Here is a 12,905-nt window from a genome sequence, read left to right on the forward strand (position 1 = left end):
GGTATTATCAAAGAAAGTCCGACTGGTAACTTATGAAACCAATCAAAAACGACTGTTAAGCGGCTGTATAGAAATGTCCAGGCAGATTTTGAAATTCTAATTGGGCCTCTGGTATCAAATGGCATGATCTAGAATTAAAATGATCAACTAAAGCATTGCCTCTATAACATGATTGAGTTTACTTTATATGTTGCTCTTTAAACAAGTGTGCTAACCCCTTAATATCTGAAACAGCCAGAATAGAGGCCTGTGCAGAACAAAAGGATGGGAGAAATGTTCATGACAACCAGCTGCATGTTTAGGACTGACAGGTGAAAAAACAAAGGGCTTACTTATCAATAAATTGATTTGTGGTGTATTTCCCAATAAATAATTGCTTGAAAGAAGTTTTCATTCTTGTTTTAAAGCCTGTTTTAGTTATGAGGGTTAGAAAAGAGAATATTTCTCGTGTTAGTGTGGATGTAGTTAAAAATATCTACATAATATTTATTTCACAAGCTTATTTGAGATGTTTTTGTACTAGATTGCAGTATATTTTCGATTCACCAAACCTACAGCATTACTTCATCGAGGGGTTAAAAAACTGACCGACAGAGCGGAACACGGAGCTGAACTGGTGAACAGGTAGGAAAGTTTACATTTAAACAACAGAGGAGCTAGCAGCATGCTAACCATGCTAACAGTGCTAATGAATTTAATACGATTGTTGACACATCAGCTGGAGCTCTAACAGTGAGGATTTTGAATGTTTCTGCTCTTAAATAAACTTTATTTAACATAGTCGCAGTCTGTAAGAATCCAGAGCTCTTCCTGTTGACCTGTTAGCTGCACAGTTATCTCCTGAGGTATATTTATGTAATATACAACATATATAACAGTTACTGCCTTTATAATGGAAAACATTATCCAGTTACTGCCATTATTATAAAAACACGGAGACTGACAGGCAGCAGAATGATCCAGAATAGTCAGATTTAGCTGTGTAACTTTACACACCTACATAGGTATGTTATATTATACTGCACTTTAACTCCAGTGCTTTTCTACTACTACATGCAGTGTCTATAAAAATATTCACCCCCTTGGAGGTTTTACCCTTTTATTGATTTTATTAATTTATCATGGTCAATATAATTCTCTTCCCTCTTTAATGTCAAAGTGAAAACAGATTTCTACAAAGAAATGTCAATTAAATGAAAATTTGTCATGTAAAATAAGTGACTGCATAAATATTCACAACCTTTAAAGTGACTGACCTAATTCAACAGAGGCCTAGCCAATTTGTTCCAGTAGTCTCGCAATTAGTGAAATGGGGATCATGGTAGTGCAGTGAAGGCTGTTCTCACAAACTGACTGTGCAAGAAGGAGACTAGTGAGAGAGGCCACCAAGACACCTATGACTACTCTGAAGGAGTTCGAAGCTTCAGCAGCTGAGATGGGAGAGACTCTGCAGACAACAACTGTTGGTCGGGTTCTTCACCAGTCAGAGCTTTATGGGAGAGTGGCAAAGAAGAAGCCACTGTTGAAGAAAACTCAGATTCAATCCAGACTGGAGTTCACCAAAAGGCACGTGGTCAAGAGGAAGAAAGTTCTTTGGTCTGAGACCAAAGTGGACCTTTTTGGCCATGCAAACCACCACAAACACACCATACCCACTGTGAAGTGTAGTGGTGGCAGTATCATTCTGTGGGGATGCTTCTCAGCAGCCAGCCCTGGAAGGCTTGTAAAGGTAGAGGGTAAAATGAATATGGCAAAATATAGGAAAATCCTGGAGGACAATCTTATTAAGTCTGTCAGGGAACTACAGCTTAGGAGAAGATTTATTTTCCAGCAAGAAATTGAGCCAGAGCATCCAGTCAAAGCTACAAAGAAATGGTTTCAAGTAGGGCTGAACAATTTTGGAAAATAATCTAAATGCGATTTTTCCCCCAATATTGCAATTACGATTCGATGTGCGATTATTCCTTAACTTTATTCCTTAACAAGGGCTGAAGAGTTCTTTAAAAGTGTCTAATTCTGATGATTTTGACTCGCATTGCAAATTGGATATGAATTATTGCATTGGAGGGTTTTTGTCATTCTTATATTTAATTAGAAAAGAGTATAAAAATTAAGGAGATAGGATTTTTTTGTAGACTATTCTGAAAAATGGCACCTGGTTGATTGCATAATATTTCATGCATAACATCTCTGCTGCAAAAAAAAGTCTAAAGCTGGTATTTGGCACAAATTTCAGGTCATAGAAATATTGCAACTTCTGCAATTTGAAAATTGCAGCAGGCTATAATTGCGATTTAATCTAATTTTTGATTAACTGCCCAGCCCTAGTTTCAAGACATCAAAGTGAATGTTCTGGAGTGTTCCAGTCAAAGCCCAGACTTCAGTCCAATAGCAAATTTGTGGCTGGACTTGAAAAGGACTATTCTTACTATACTTGGGCAGTTCAGCAAAGAATAATGGAGTGAAATAGCAGCATCCAGATGTGTGAGCCTGATTGAGACCCATCCACACAGACTCAATGCTGTGATTGCAGCCAAAGGTGACTCTACTAAATACTGACTTGAAGGGGGTGAATTTTTACGTAGTCACTTATTTTGTAGGTGGATGTCTGTAAAACACATCAAACATTCAGTCACTCTCGATGGAACTGTTTCAGTCTGACTTGATTTGGGGTTGCTTTGGTAGCTGCAGGGATTTAAAGATACCCTGATGGATTTTTCCTCCTAATAACCTCTCAGGGGCTGGTACCATTGAAAGTTATGTCAGTGTGGAGCTGTGCAGTAGGGATAAATCTTTGCTATGTTTTTAAACAAAGCACTCTCTGTTGTTTTTCAGGTGTGCAAAGAACAGGTGATTTATGAAGAAGAGTGAGTGACCTGAACGTCAACGATGGGGAAGAGGAGGGTCCCAGATTTGTACCGAGCCCCCTTCCCTCTGTACTCGGTGAAAGTGGACCCTAAAACTGGCCTGGTGATCACAGCAGGAGGAGGGGGCGCCTCGAAGACCGGTATCAAAAATGCTGTGGTAAGGACTTGCAATGATTTAAGGATGATTTAAAAGAATACTATGGGGGCCCTGAAGGCTCAGCACTCTGCAGGTCAGGACAAAATTGGCAGGTTTCTTTTGCATTTTTTTTTTTTTTTGTAATTTAGCTCATGTGCAGGAGTTTGCCTGGAATTTTTTGATCATTACACAAAAAGATCCTAACATTGGGTACCTATCACTGTTTTTGTTGCCATGGTTTCACATATGTTATTAATGTGGTTTAATTAAAACTGGAAACATATCAAAGTTTAAAACTCTGGCACTGTGACAGCTCTGTCATGTTTGAATATGTTTGTGTCTCAGCACTTCCTGGAGCTGCAGCTAGTCGGAGAGCACTCGTACTCGGCCACCCTGCTTCACTCTCATGACACGGACACTCGGGCCACCATGAACCTGGCGCTGGGTGATGGGACAATTGCTGCAGGTCAGGACGGGACGTGCTGCTTGATGAAGTTCAAACATGGCTCACAGAAAAAAGACAGCAAAGCTGCAGCTAAAGACGGTGAGACTCTCTGCTGCTTTGTTGAACATGCTCGGGTCATTCTCATGAAATCCTGCTGTCAGAGATTTTGAACATGAGAATTTTAAATTACATAAAAAAAATACAAATTTCTTTAGAAACTAGGTCCAGGACTATACATTTTAAAATCTGTAATGGTCATTTTTCACAGTTTTATACACATACAGTACTGTGCAGAAGTTTTAGGCATGTTTGGGCCGAAATTTGAGGCAGAAGTAAGGCGTGTAATGGCGAGTACGCCCACCTGAGGGCCCCATTGGGCGGGAAGGAGGATTGACACAACCCAGGTCATGCTTTGGATGTCTTTGTACATTACCAAGGGCATGGGAAAATAATCTTATGAAAACAAAACAAAAGCCACAGCTTTGGGGCGGAGTCATGGGTAGATGTGGCGCTTAAACGTACCCTTGGGTACTGTTAGGGCGGGTAGGAGGGTTGCCACAACCCCCTGGTTGTCGTGTGTACAGTACTGTACATGAAATTCTATTTACAGCAACAATTGCAAAACACCAAAAACATTTAAAACTGAAAAATACTTGTTTTTTTTTTTTTTGTTTTTTTTCAAAATGAATTATCAACATGCTCTTACAAAGTAGTGACGGGACTTGCCGCACTTGCCGAGTAATCCAGGTGGTAGTTTGCAAAGCATGTATTGAAGCCCGTTTTGACGACGTTTGTGATGACGTCTGAAGCCTTGCCTGCTGGTCGTACCATGTGACTGGTTCAGGAAGTGGTTCAAGATTTGGCGCACCTTGTGAAATAAATGTCTACCACATAACACAAGCACAAATCAAACTAATACTCCCTATGTAAAAAGGTTACATGTTATATACTTTTGTCCACTAGATGGCTTAGTAGAGCAAATGAAGCTTCACAGGAAGCTTCGTCAATAGTGAACCAGTTCAAGAAAGCTTCATCCGGCCATCCCTACACAAAAGTTCATAAAACTTGTTTTTGTTGTTGTTGTTGTTGTTTTTGTTTTTGTTTTTGTTTTTTTTTAGTACCTTTACCAAACTAACCACAAGGTCCTCTACACCCCAGCTAGTACCAACTTTCTGCTCAAAGTCCAATGTAAAGTAAAACTCGGGTGGACTCAGCTCTTGAGGACGAGCCACTTTAGAGCCGGTTAGCTGTGCAGCATTAGCCTGTTTCAGTTAAACCCCTCAGTTTCTGAAGCAAACATCTTTTTAATCCGTTATCTGTCTCTTTAATGTGCATTTATGAACCGTCAATCTTTGTATCCTCTGTTTCTGATGCTCATGATTGTCATATTTGTGTCCTCTCTTTGTAATGTGTATTCAAACTTTGTTGTCTGTGTAGGTGGTAACAGTGTGCAGAAAGGAAACGCCCGTAGACGAGGAGGTAAAGGAGATAAAGGAGGAGCAGACGGAGCAGCGGCAGCAGGAGACAGCTCAGACACAAAGGATGAGACGGTTCAGATCACTGTGAGCACTCTGGCTGAAGTCGAGTCTGACCTGAACCCTCAGGACCCGCTGCAGAAGGTGGTCCGCTTCAGTCCGGACCTGAGCCTGCTGCTGACAGGAGGCACCGATGGACACATCCGAGTCTGGGAGGTAACAACAGACATTTATTCCTTTTTACTTTATTTCATTAGTAAACTTTAATTTGTTCCAGTCATGGTGATGCTGATGATTATTCATGAAATCAAAAGAAAGATTCACACCTCTACCACAGTCCACGCCAAGAAAGGAGGAGACAGTTTCTGGTTTCACTTGCACCTTACTCTGAACAGAGTTCTTTTTATGAGATAGTAGATTATAAAAACATCTGAAAATACCAGACTGTACGTGCTAAGGCTTTACTCATCTTCTGCAGACTTGACCTGCTGGTTTTCTATGAGATTGTGCAAAATAAAATTACTTTGTTGAGTTCTAATTGAGTGGACCATCCAAACCTACCTGGCCTTATGTGAAAAAGTGTTGCCTCCTAAACCTAAGAACTGATTGTTCCATACTTGGCAGCAGCAACTGCAAGCAAGCATTTGAATTAATTGTCGAGGAGGATTTTTGCCCATTCTTCTTGGCAGGATTGTTTTTTTATTCAGCCACACTGGAGGGTTTTCAATCTGATTTAAGTCCAGAATTTGACTAGACCATTCCAAAACCTGCATTTAGGTATGTTTTTAGTTCATTCAGAGGAGGACTTGCTTGTGTGTTTGTGATCATTGTCCTGCTCTTTAAACCAAGTGTGCTTGGGTAACTCATGGTTCCATCAAGCACAGCAAGTGGTCCAGGTCCTGGTCCAGACCATCACACCACCACCACCACGTTTGGCTGTAGGTATTTCATCTGTTGATGAAAAGCTGTGTTATTTTTACTCCAGATGTAACGAAACGCACACCTTCCAGAGAGTCCGACATTTGTCTGGTCAGTCCCCAGAACATTTCTCCATAAGTCTTGGGGATCATCAGGATGTTTCTTAGCAAATGTGAGACAAGCCTTTGTGTTCTTTTTTGTCAGCAGTGGTTTTGGCCCTGAAACTCTCCCATGATACCATTTTTGCCCAGTGTCTTTCTTATAGTTGAGTCATGAACTCTGACTTTAACTGAGACCAGTGAGGCCTGCAGTTCTTTAGATATTGTTCTGGGTTATTTTGTGACCTCCTGGACAAGTTGTCCATGCACTTTTGGAGCCATTTTGGTAGGTCAGCCACTCCGGAGAGAGTGCTCCACTGTTCACAGTTTTCTCTATTTGTGGATAATGGCTCTCGCTGTGCTTGGCTGGAGTCCCAAGGCCTTTGAAATGTCTTTGTAACCCATTCCAGACTGATAGATGTCAGTGACTTTATTTCTCATCTGTTCTTGAATTTCTTTAGATGGCTCCATGATGTGTTGCTTTCTGAGATCTTTTAGTCTACTTCACTTTGTCAGACAGCTTCTATTTAAGTGATTTCTGGATTCAGCAGGTCTGGCAGTAACCAGGCCTGGGTGTGAATAGTCAAACTGAACTCAACTTTATAAAAAATGTGGTTAATCACAGTTAATTCATGATTTAAACAAGGGAGGCAATTACTTTGTCACATAGGACACGGTAGGTTTAGATGTCTTTTCTCCCCTTAATGAATGAAATCATCATTGAAAGACTGACTTTGGTTTTTACTCAGGTTGTCTTTGTCTAATATTCAAATTAGATTGATGATCACAAGTATATAAGTGTGAGAAATATGCAGAAAAATAAAAAATCAGCAAGGGAACAATACTTTTTCACAGCATGGAATATATGTCTCTAACAAAAAAACTGAAACATAAATAAATAATTAACCAGCCTTTTTACATGCATGTATGCTCTCATACTGACCTGAACCTGTTCCGGACTCTTCTACAGTTCCCGTCTTTGAAGAAGAAGTTTGACTTTAAAGCTCATGAAGGAGAAATTGAAGACCTGGATATGAGTCCAGGGAACAAGGTGATACTCTTCTCAAATGTAGACTACACATGATGATTGTAGATTGATTAGTAACAATGAATACATTATAAAAGGATTGATTACTAATGATCATTATGCTGTGTTTTCTTGAACCAGCTGGTGACGGTGGGGCGGGACTTTGTCTGCAGTGTTTGGAGTGGAAACCAGTTAGCCATGAGTCTGAAATGGTATGAAACACTGCCGCACATCGCAGAGAAGACGTATCGATACATGGCCTGCAGGTAAACAAACACAAATGATGAAGTTCAAGACGGCAGGGTTGGCAACCTTTATCAGAGGTTTATAATGTTACGGTTAATCTGGTTAGACTGGAATGACAACGGGGGCTGGACTGGCCTGTATGCATGTGGCGAGGATAGAATGTTTTATAAACTTTAAAGGATGACATCATCTTTACAGGCAAGGATGGAATGTTTTATAAACTTTAAAGGATGACATCATCTTTACAGGCAAGGATGGAATGTTTTATAAACTTTAAAGGTTGACATCATCTTTGTGGGCAAGGATAGAATATTTTATCACTAATAAGGTGACATCATCATTACAGGCAAGGATGGAACGTTTTACAAACTTAAAGGGATGACATCATCTTTATGGGCAAGGATATAATGTTTTATAAACTTTAAGGATTACATCATTAAAGGCAAAGAGCTAATGTTATGTAACTTGTAAAGTTGTGTGTCCGCACACCTCATTAAGAATTACCACTTGGTATCTGAATGAATGAATCAGATCTTTATCCTGTAATGAACTGTCTGAAAAATATCAAACTTGTGTTTCAGGTTTGGGAAGGTGGAGGATCAGAAAGACGCTCTAAGGCTCTACACCGTTCAGATCCCTCACAAACGGGACAGAAAACCTCCGCCATGTTTCATCACTAAGTGGGATGGGCGGAGCTTCCTACCCATGCTGACAGCGCCCTGTGGCTCTGAGGTCATCTCCACCCTGGCTGTCAGGTACCTGATTGGTTCATAAGATACATAATATGTGATATTTAGAGACTCTAAGATAAGCTGGATCTGTTGAAGTCTCTGACCTCTCTACGTGCCAGGATTTTCACTCGCAAAACACTCGCAAAGAATTCTAGGATTGCTCAGAGCATGAGCCAGGAAGGTCACTTTTATCAGCTTTTCTCCCACATTCTGTGAAGGAAAATAATAAAGACATTAATTGGTGTGTTTTCCTCACAGTGATTCTGGAACATTCCTTGGTCTGGGAACTGTAACAGGATCTGTGGCCATCTACATCTCCTTCTCCTTACAGGTGAGCTGTACACCTTACCTTTATAAATGAACCAATCAGTTGTGGCCTCTGCTGACAACAGCATGTATGTCCAACTGTGATTTTGCTTGTTTTTCTCCGTGAAGCGGCTGTATTACGTCCAGGAGTCTCACGGGATCGTGGTCACTGATCTGACCTTCCTACCTGAACACAAACACATCAGAGGGAACAACGAGGCGGCCATGTTGAGTGTGGCGGTGGACAGCCGCTGTCAGGTTCATACTGTGGCCAACAGAAGTGAGTCTGTCATCATCATCACAGTATTTTTATTATTGTCATGATTATTCAAGTATCCAGCATATTCATCATCACCTTAAATCTTTTCACTTTTTTACTCTAAACTTTAGGAAACCTAAAACAGACAGGGGTGGCAAAGTCCTCACATTCTGTACTGAGGTTAAAGTAAAACTCTGGTAAAGGTAGAAGTACAGGCTCAACTACTTCATTCAAGTAAAAATAAAAAAAAAAGCACAGGCTCTGAAATGTACTCAGGTCCAAAAGTCAAAATGAATTTTGCCGTGATACATCGTACCTCTTTTGATGATTCTACGAATCATAAAAGTTCATTTTTAACAGTTTTGGTTCTCTCCACACTATACTCAACATATATTTCTTCTAACAAAAACTTTACCATTTCTAACACTTCACACAGCTCAATTTATGTAGACATACAGTCATGGACGAAAGTATTGGCACCCCTGGAATTTTTCCAGAAAATACACAATTTCTCCCAGAAATTGTTGCAATTAAAAATGTTTTTGGTATACACATGTTTATTTCCTTCATGTGCACTGGAACAACACAACAAAGTAGGAAAAAAAAGCCAAAATTGACATAATATTACACAAAACTCAAAAAATGGGCCAGAGAAAATTATTGGCAGACTCAACTTAATATTTGGATGCACACCCTCGGAAAAAAATGACTGAAACCAATCACTTCCTATAACCATCAACAAGCTTCTTACACCTCTCAACTGGAATTTTGGACCACTCTTGTTTTGCAAACTGCTCCAGGTCTCTCAGATTTGAAGGGTGCCTTCTTGCAACAGCAGTTTTGAGATCTCTCCATAGGTGTTCAATGGGATTTAGATCTGGACTCATTGCTGGCCACCTCAGAACTCTCCAGCGCTTTGTCTCCAACCATTTCTTGGTGCTTTTTGAGGTATGTTTGGGTCATTGTCCTGCTGGAACACCCATGACCTCTGACCCAGACCCAGCTTTCTCACACTAGGCCCTACATTGCGGCCCCAAATTTTTTGATAGTCTCCAGATTTCATGATTCCTTGCACACAGTCAAGGCACCCAGTGCCAGAGGCAGCAAAACAACCCCAAAACATCTTTGAATCTCCACCATGTTTGACTGTAGGTACTGTGTTCTTTTCTTTGTAGGCCTCATTCTGTTTTCTGTAAACAGTAGAATGACGTGCTTTTCCATGACCTTAGTCTCATCTGTCCACAAAATGTTTTCCCAGAAGGATTGAGGCTTACTCTGGAACATTTTTGCAAACTCCAGTCTGGCTTTTTTATGTCTCTTTGTCAGCAGCGGGGTTGTCCTCGGTCTCCTGCCATAGCGCTTCATCTCATTCAGATGACCACGTATGGTCCAAGCTGACACTTTTGCACCCTGAGTCTGCAGGACAGACTGAATTTGTGTGGAAGTTGACTGAGGATGTTCATCCACCATTCCAACTATCCTGCGTTGCATTCTTTTGTCTATTTTTCTTTTCCATCCACGTCCAGGGAGATCAGCCACAGTTCTATGGTTATAAACTTCTTGATTATATTACACACAGTGGACAAAGGAATCTCAAGATCTCTGGAGATGGTCTTGTAATCTTGAGATTGTTCATATTTTTCCACAATTTTGCTCCTTAAGTCCTCAGACAATTCTTGGCTCCTCTTTCTCTTCTCCATGCTTGGTGTGACACACACAGGCACACAACACAAAGGCTGAGTCAACTTTTAGACATTCTAACTGGCTTCAGGTGTGATTTCTAGATAGCCAGTACCTGTTACTGCCACAGGTGAGTTTAAATGAGCATCACATGCTTGAAATAAAATGATTTACCCACAGTGTTAAAAGGGGGACAGTCATTTTGTGTAGCCCATTTTTCAGTTTTGTGTAAAATTATGTCAAGTTTGGCTTTTCTCTTCTGCTTTTTTGTGTTGTTCCAATGCACATAAAGGAAATAAACATGTATACCAAAAACATTTTTAAATTTCTGGGAGAAATGGTGTATTTTCTGGAAAAAATCCAGGGGTGCCAATATTTTTGTCCATGACTGTATTGTTACGCTGCTACCCGCTACGATTCACCTAACTCTAGGGCTAGGGAGCCCGTAACCTAGTGCCCCACCCTACGTGAAGTAGTTGACGTGAACTTGTTGCCTGTGTGTCCCTCAGTGTGTGTGTGTAAAACCTCTCCCTGTCTGTGGGGTTTGTGTGTGGATGACTTACCGCTGAGACGCCGAGCATGCCGCGACTAGCTCACTCTCAGTCGGCTACAATACCAGTTTGCTGCTGCCAGCTCGCTCCGATAGTTGTTTGTTGGTGGTGCTCCCCTCATCCGGTGCCGTGTCGTCGAAGCAAAAAAACCCATAAACCCAAGTGTCCTGAATCCGTTTGGTTTTTCCTTTAGTTGAGGTTTTCTTTAGCGTCCTCCATGTTGGCGTCCATTTTCCTTCCAGCCTCTTTTCCACCTTCACAGGTGTCCCTCATAAGGCTGATCAGTCAGAGCCACCACGCCCCCCACTGTGTGACGTCAGTCATGACCCTGCTCCTCTCCGCCTACCAACAACTCCCACCACTCCAAGACACTAACTCCAAACAAATTCCCTCAAACCGTGACATAACAGCATGTACACAGTATATATAAAGAAACGAAAGGAAAATTTAGCACAGATGCAGAAAATAACGAATCAACTTTTGATACTGCAACAACTGAAGAACTGCACTGGATATATTTCAGAATAAAATCATCGTATGAAAACACGGGTAGCCTCACATAAAAAAACCAAACTAATGGGGCTTTTACCTTGAAAACACACTAAAAGAGTACCGTACCAGTCATCCATCCATCCATCCATCCATTTTCTGTACCGCTTGTCCCATTCGTGGTTGCGGGGGGCTGGAGCCTATCCCAGCTGTCATTGGGCGAGATACCCACTGAAGGCATGCTTATTAGGTTAACTGGTGACTCTAAAATGCCCGTAGGTGTGAGTGTGCCTGATTGTCTGTCTCTATGACAGCTCTGCGATTGACTGGCGACCAGTCCAGTGTACCACACCTCTTGCCCACTGTACCCATCATGTCAGCCTGAAATTCAAGAGTGATAAACACACAAAAACAAAGGACATCAGGACAGGGGACAGGAAGTTCCTAAAAATTTTCAACCTTGACGGAGTTTAACTAAACTCCTCAAACATTGCAGGAAAACCTTGGTTTGTAAATGTTCCTGCTTACGTGTGGACTAGACCTAAGACTACGTTGAAAAGCAGCACTTAGTCCATCTCCTGTAAACTTACTTGGTGGTGTTTTTGATCAGGTGGTGTTCTCCCTGATGTCCGAGGTACTGTTTCTTTGTTGAAGATGCCAACACTGTTTCCTTGGACGTTCTTGTTGATCCACTTCATGTTTCCAATCCCAGTATTCTTCATCTTCTTCCCTGTAGGGTCGTTTCCTGTCTGGCTGGTTCTCTTCTTCTGTGGTGTCATGGTGGTGGTGGTGGTCCTCCTCCTGCAGCACCTCTTCCCAGGATTCATCTAAAACCACGCAGGAGCGATCACAGTGAGAGTGGGCGGAGCCTGAACGCACCGCCATGCTGCTTACATCATTGTCAATAACGCAGCAGCATGGCGTCCTGTGAGGATCTACCTGCAGCACAGACCCCGCCCCCTCCTCTGGTGTACTCAGGGTCGCTGTTCCCCCCTCTGCTGATCCCAGTGGAACCAGTAAAGGAGGACGGACTGGCGTTTTATGACAGAAGAATCAGCGTCAACCTGCTGAAGGGCTCAAAGTTTGAATGTTTAAAGGGGGCGGGCTTTTTATCCTCATATTTAATGAACTATGTATGAATATAGAAATGATTGACACGTCCATCCTGTGTCTGATTTTTGTTTACACAAACACGCTGAGTTTCTGCTTCTCTGGATGTTTTTGTTTTATCCACCAGAGGGCAGCAGAGGAAGTCTTCAATGTTTTATCAACGCCACGTTTTAATACTGTACAATCTGTTCTTTTAATGACCAGCAGTATCGAACATACCAATGCTTAAAATAAAATCAAATCTCCAGTCAGATATTTAACGCTGAAATCCCAAACTATGACTAAATTGCATAAACACATTGGCAACTTGTCTGTGTTGTTTTCCATGTAAAATGTTTTGGCATTTCTTTTTTTCAGCGTTTAATAAGTTTTTGCGTCTTTTAAATGTTTCTACATGCCATCATACAGTTGAGTCCACAGATTGCTGATGTTTTTGTGCTATTTAGACAGAGGGCAGGAGCTCCCCTGGTAAATCCATCAACTGAAAAAAAAACAAATTTAGCCACTTCTCTGTTTTGTTGTTGTAGTATCAAACAAGCATCAATATGGTTTTACTTTTATTAAGAA

At 41.3% G+C, this 12,905-nt stretch overlaps 1 protein-coding gene across 1 annotated transcript; it reads left to right on the plus strand.

Moving 5' to 3' along the window:
- Nucleotides 1-592: 592 nt before the first annotated feature.
- On the plus strand, nt 593-12,637 carry preb (prolactin regulatory element binding). The gene is made up of 10 exons (XM_041794367.1): nt 593-624; nt 2,836-3,024; nt 3,349-3,547; nt 4,886-5,139; nt 6,910-6,990; nt 7,108-7,232; nt 7,794-7,967; nt 8,202-8,274; nt 8,379-8,529; nt 11,965-12,637. Exons 2-10 carry the CDS (start codon nt 2,890-2,892, stop codon nt 12,057-12,059), a joined length of 1,287 nt encoding a protein of 428 aa, XP_041650301.1. The 5' UTR covers nt 593-624; nt 2,836-2,889; the 3' UTR covers nt 12,060-12,637.
- Nucleotides 12,638-12,905: the final 268 nt, after the last annotated feature.

The sequence above is a fragment of the Cheilinus undulatus genome, linkage group 8 (genome assembly GCF_018320785.1).
Source record: "Cheilinus undulatus linkage group 8, ASM1832078v1, whole genome shotgun sequence".
Classification (NCBI taxonomy): Eukaryota; Metazoa; Chordata; class Actinopteri; order Labriformes; family Labridae; genus Cheilinus; species Cheilinus undulatus.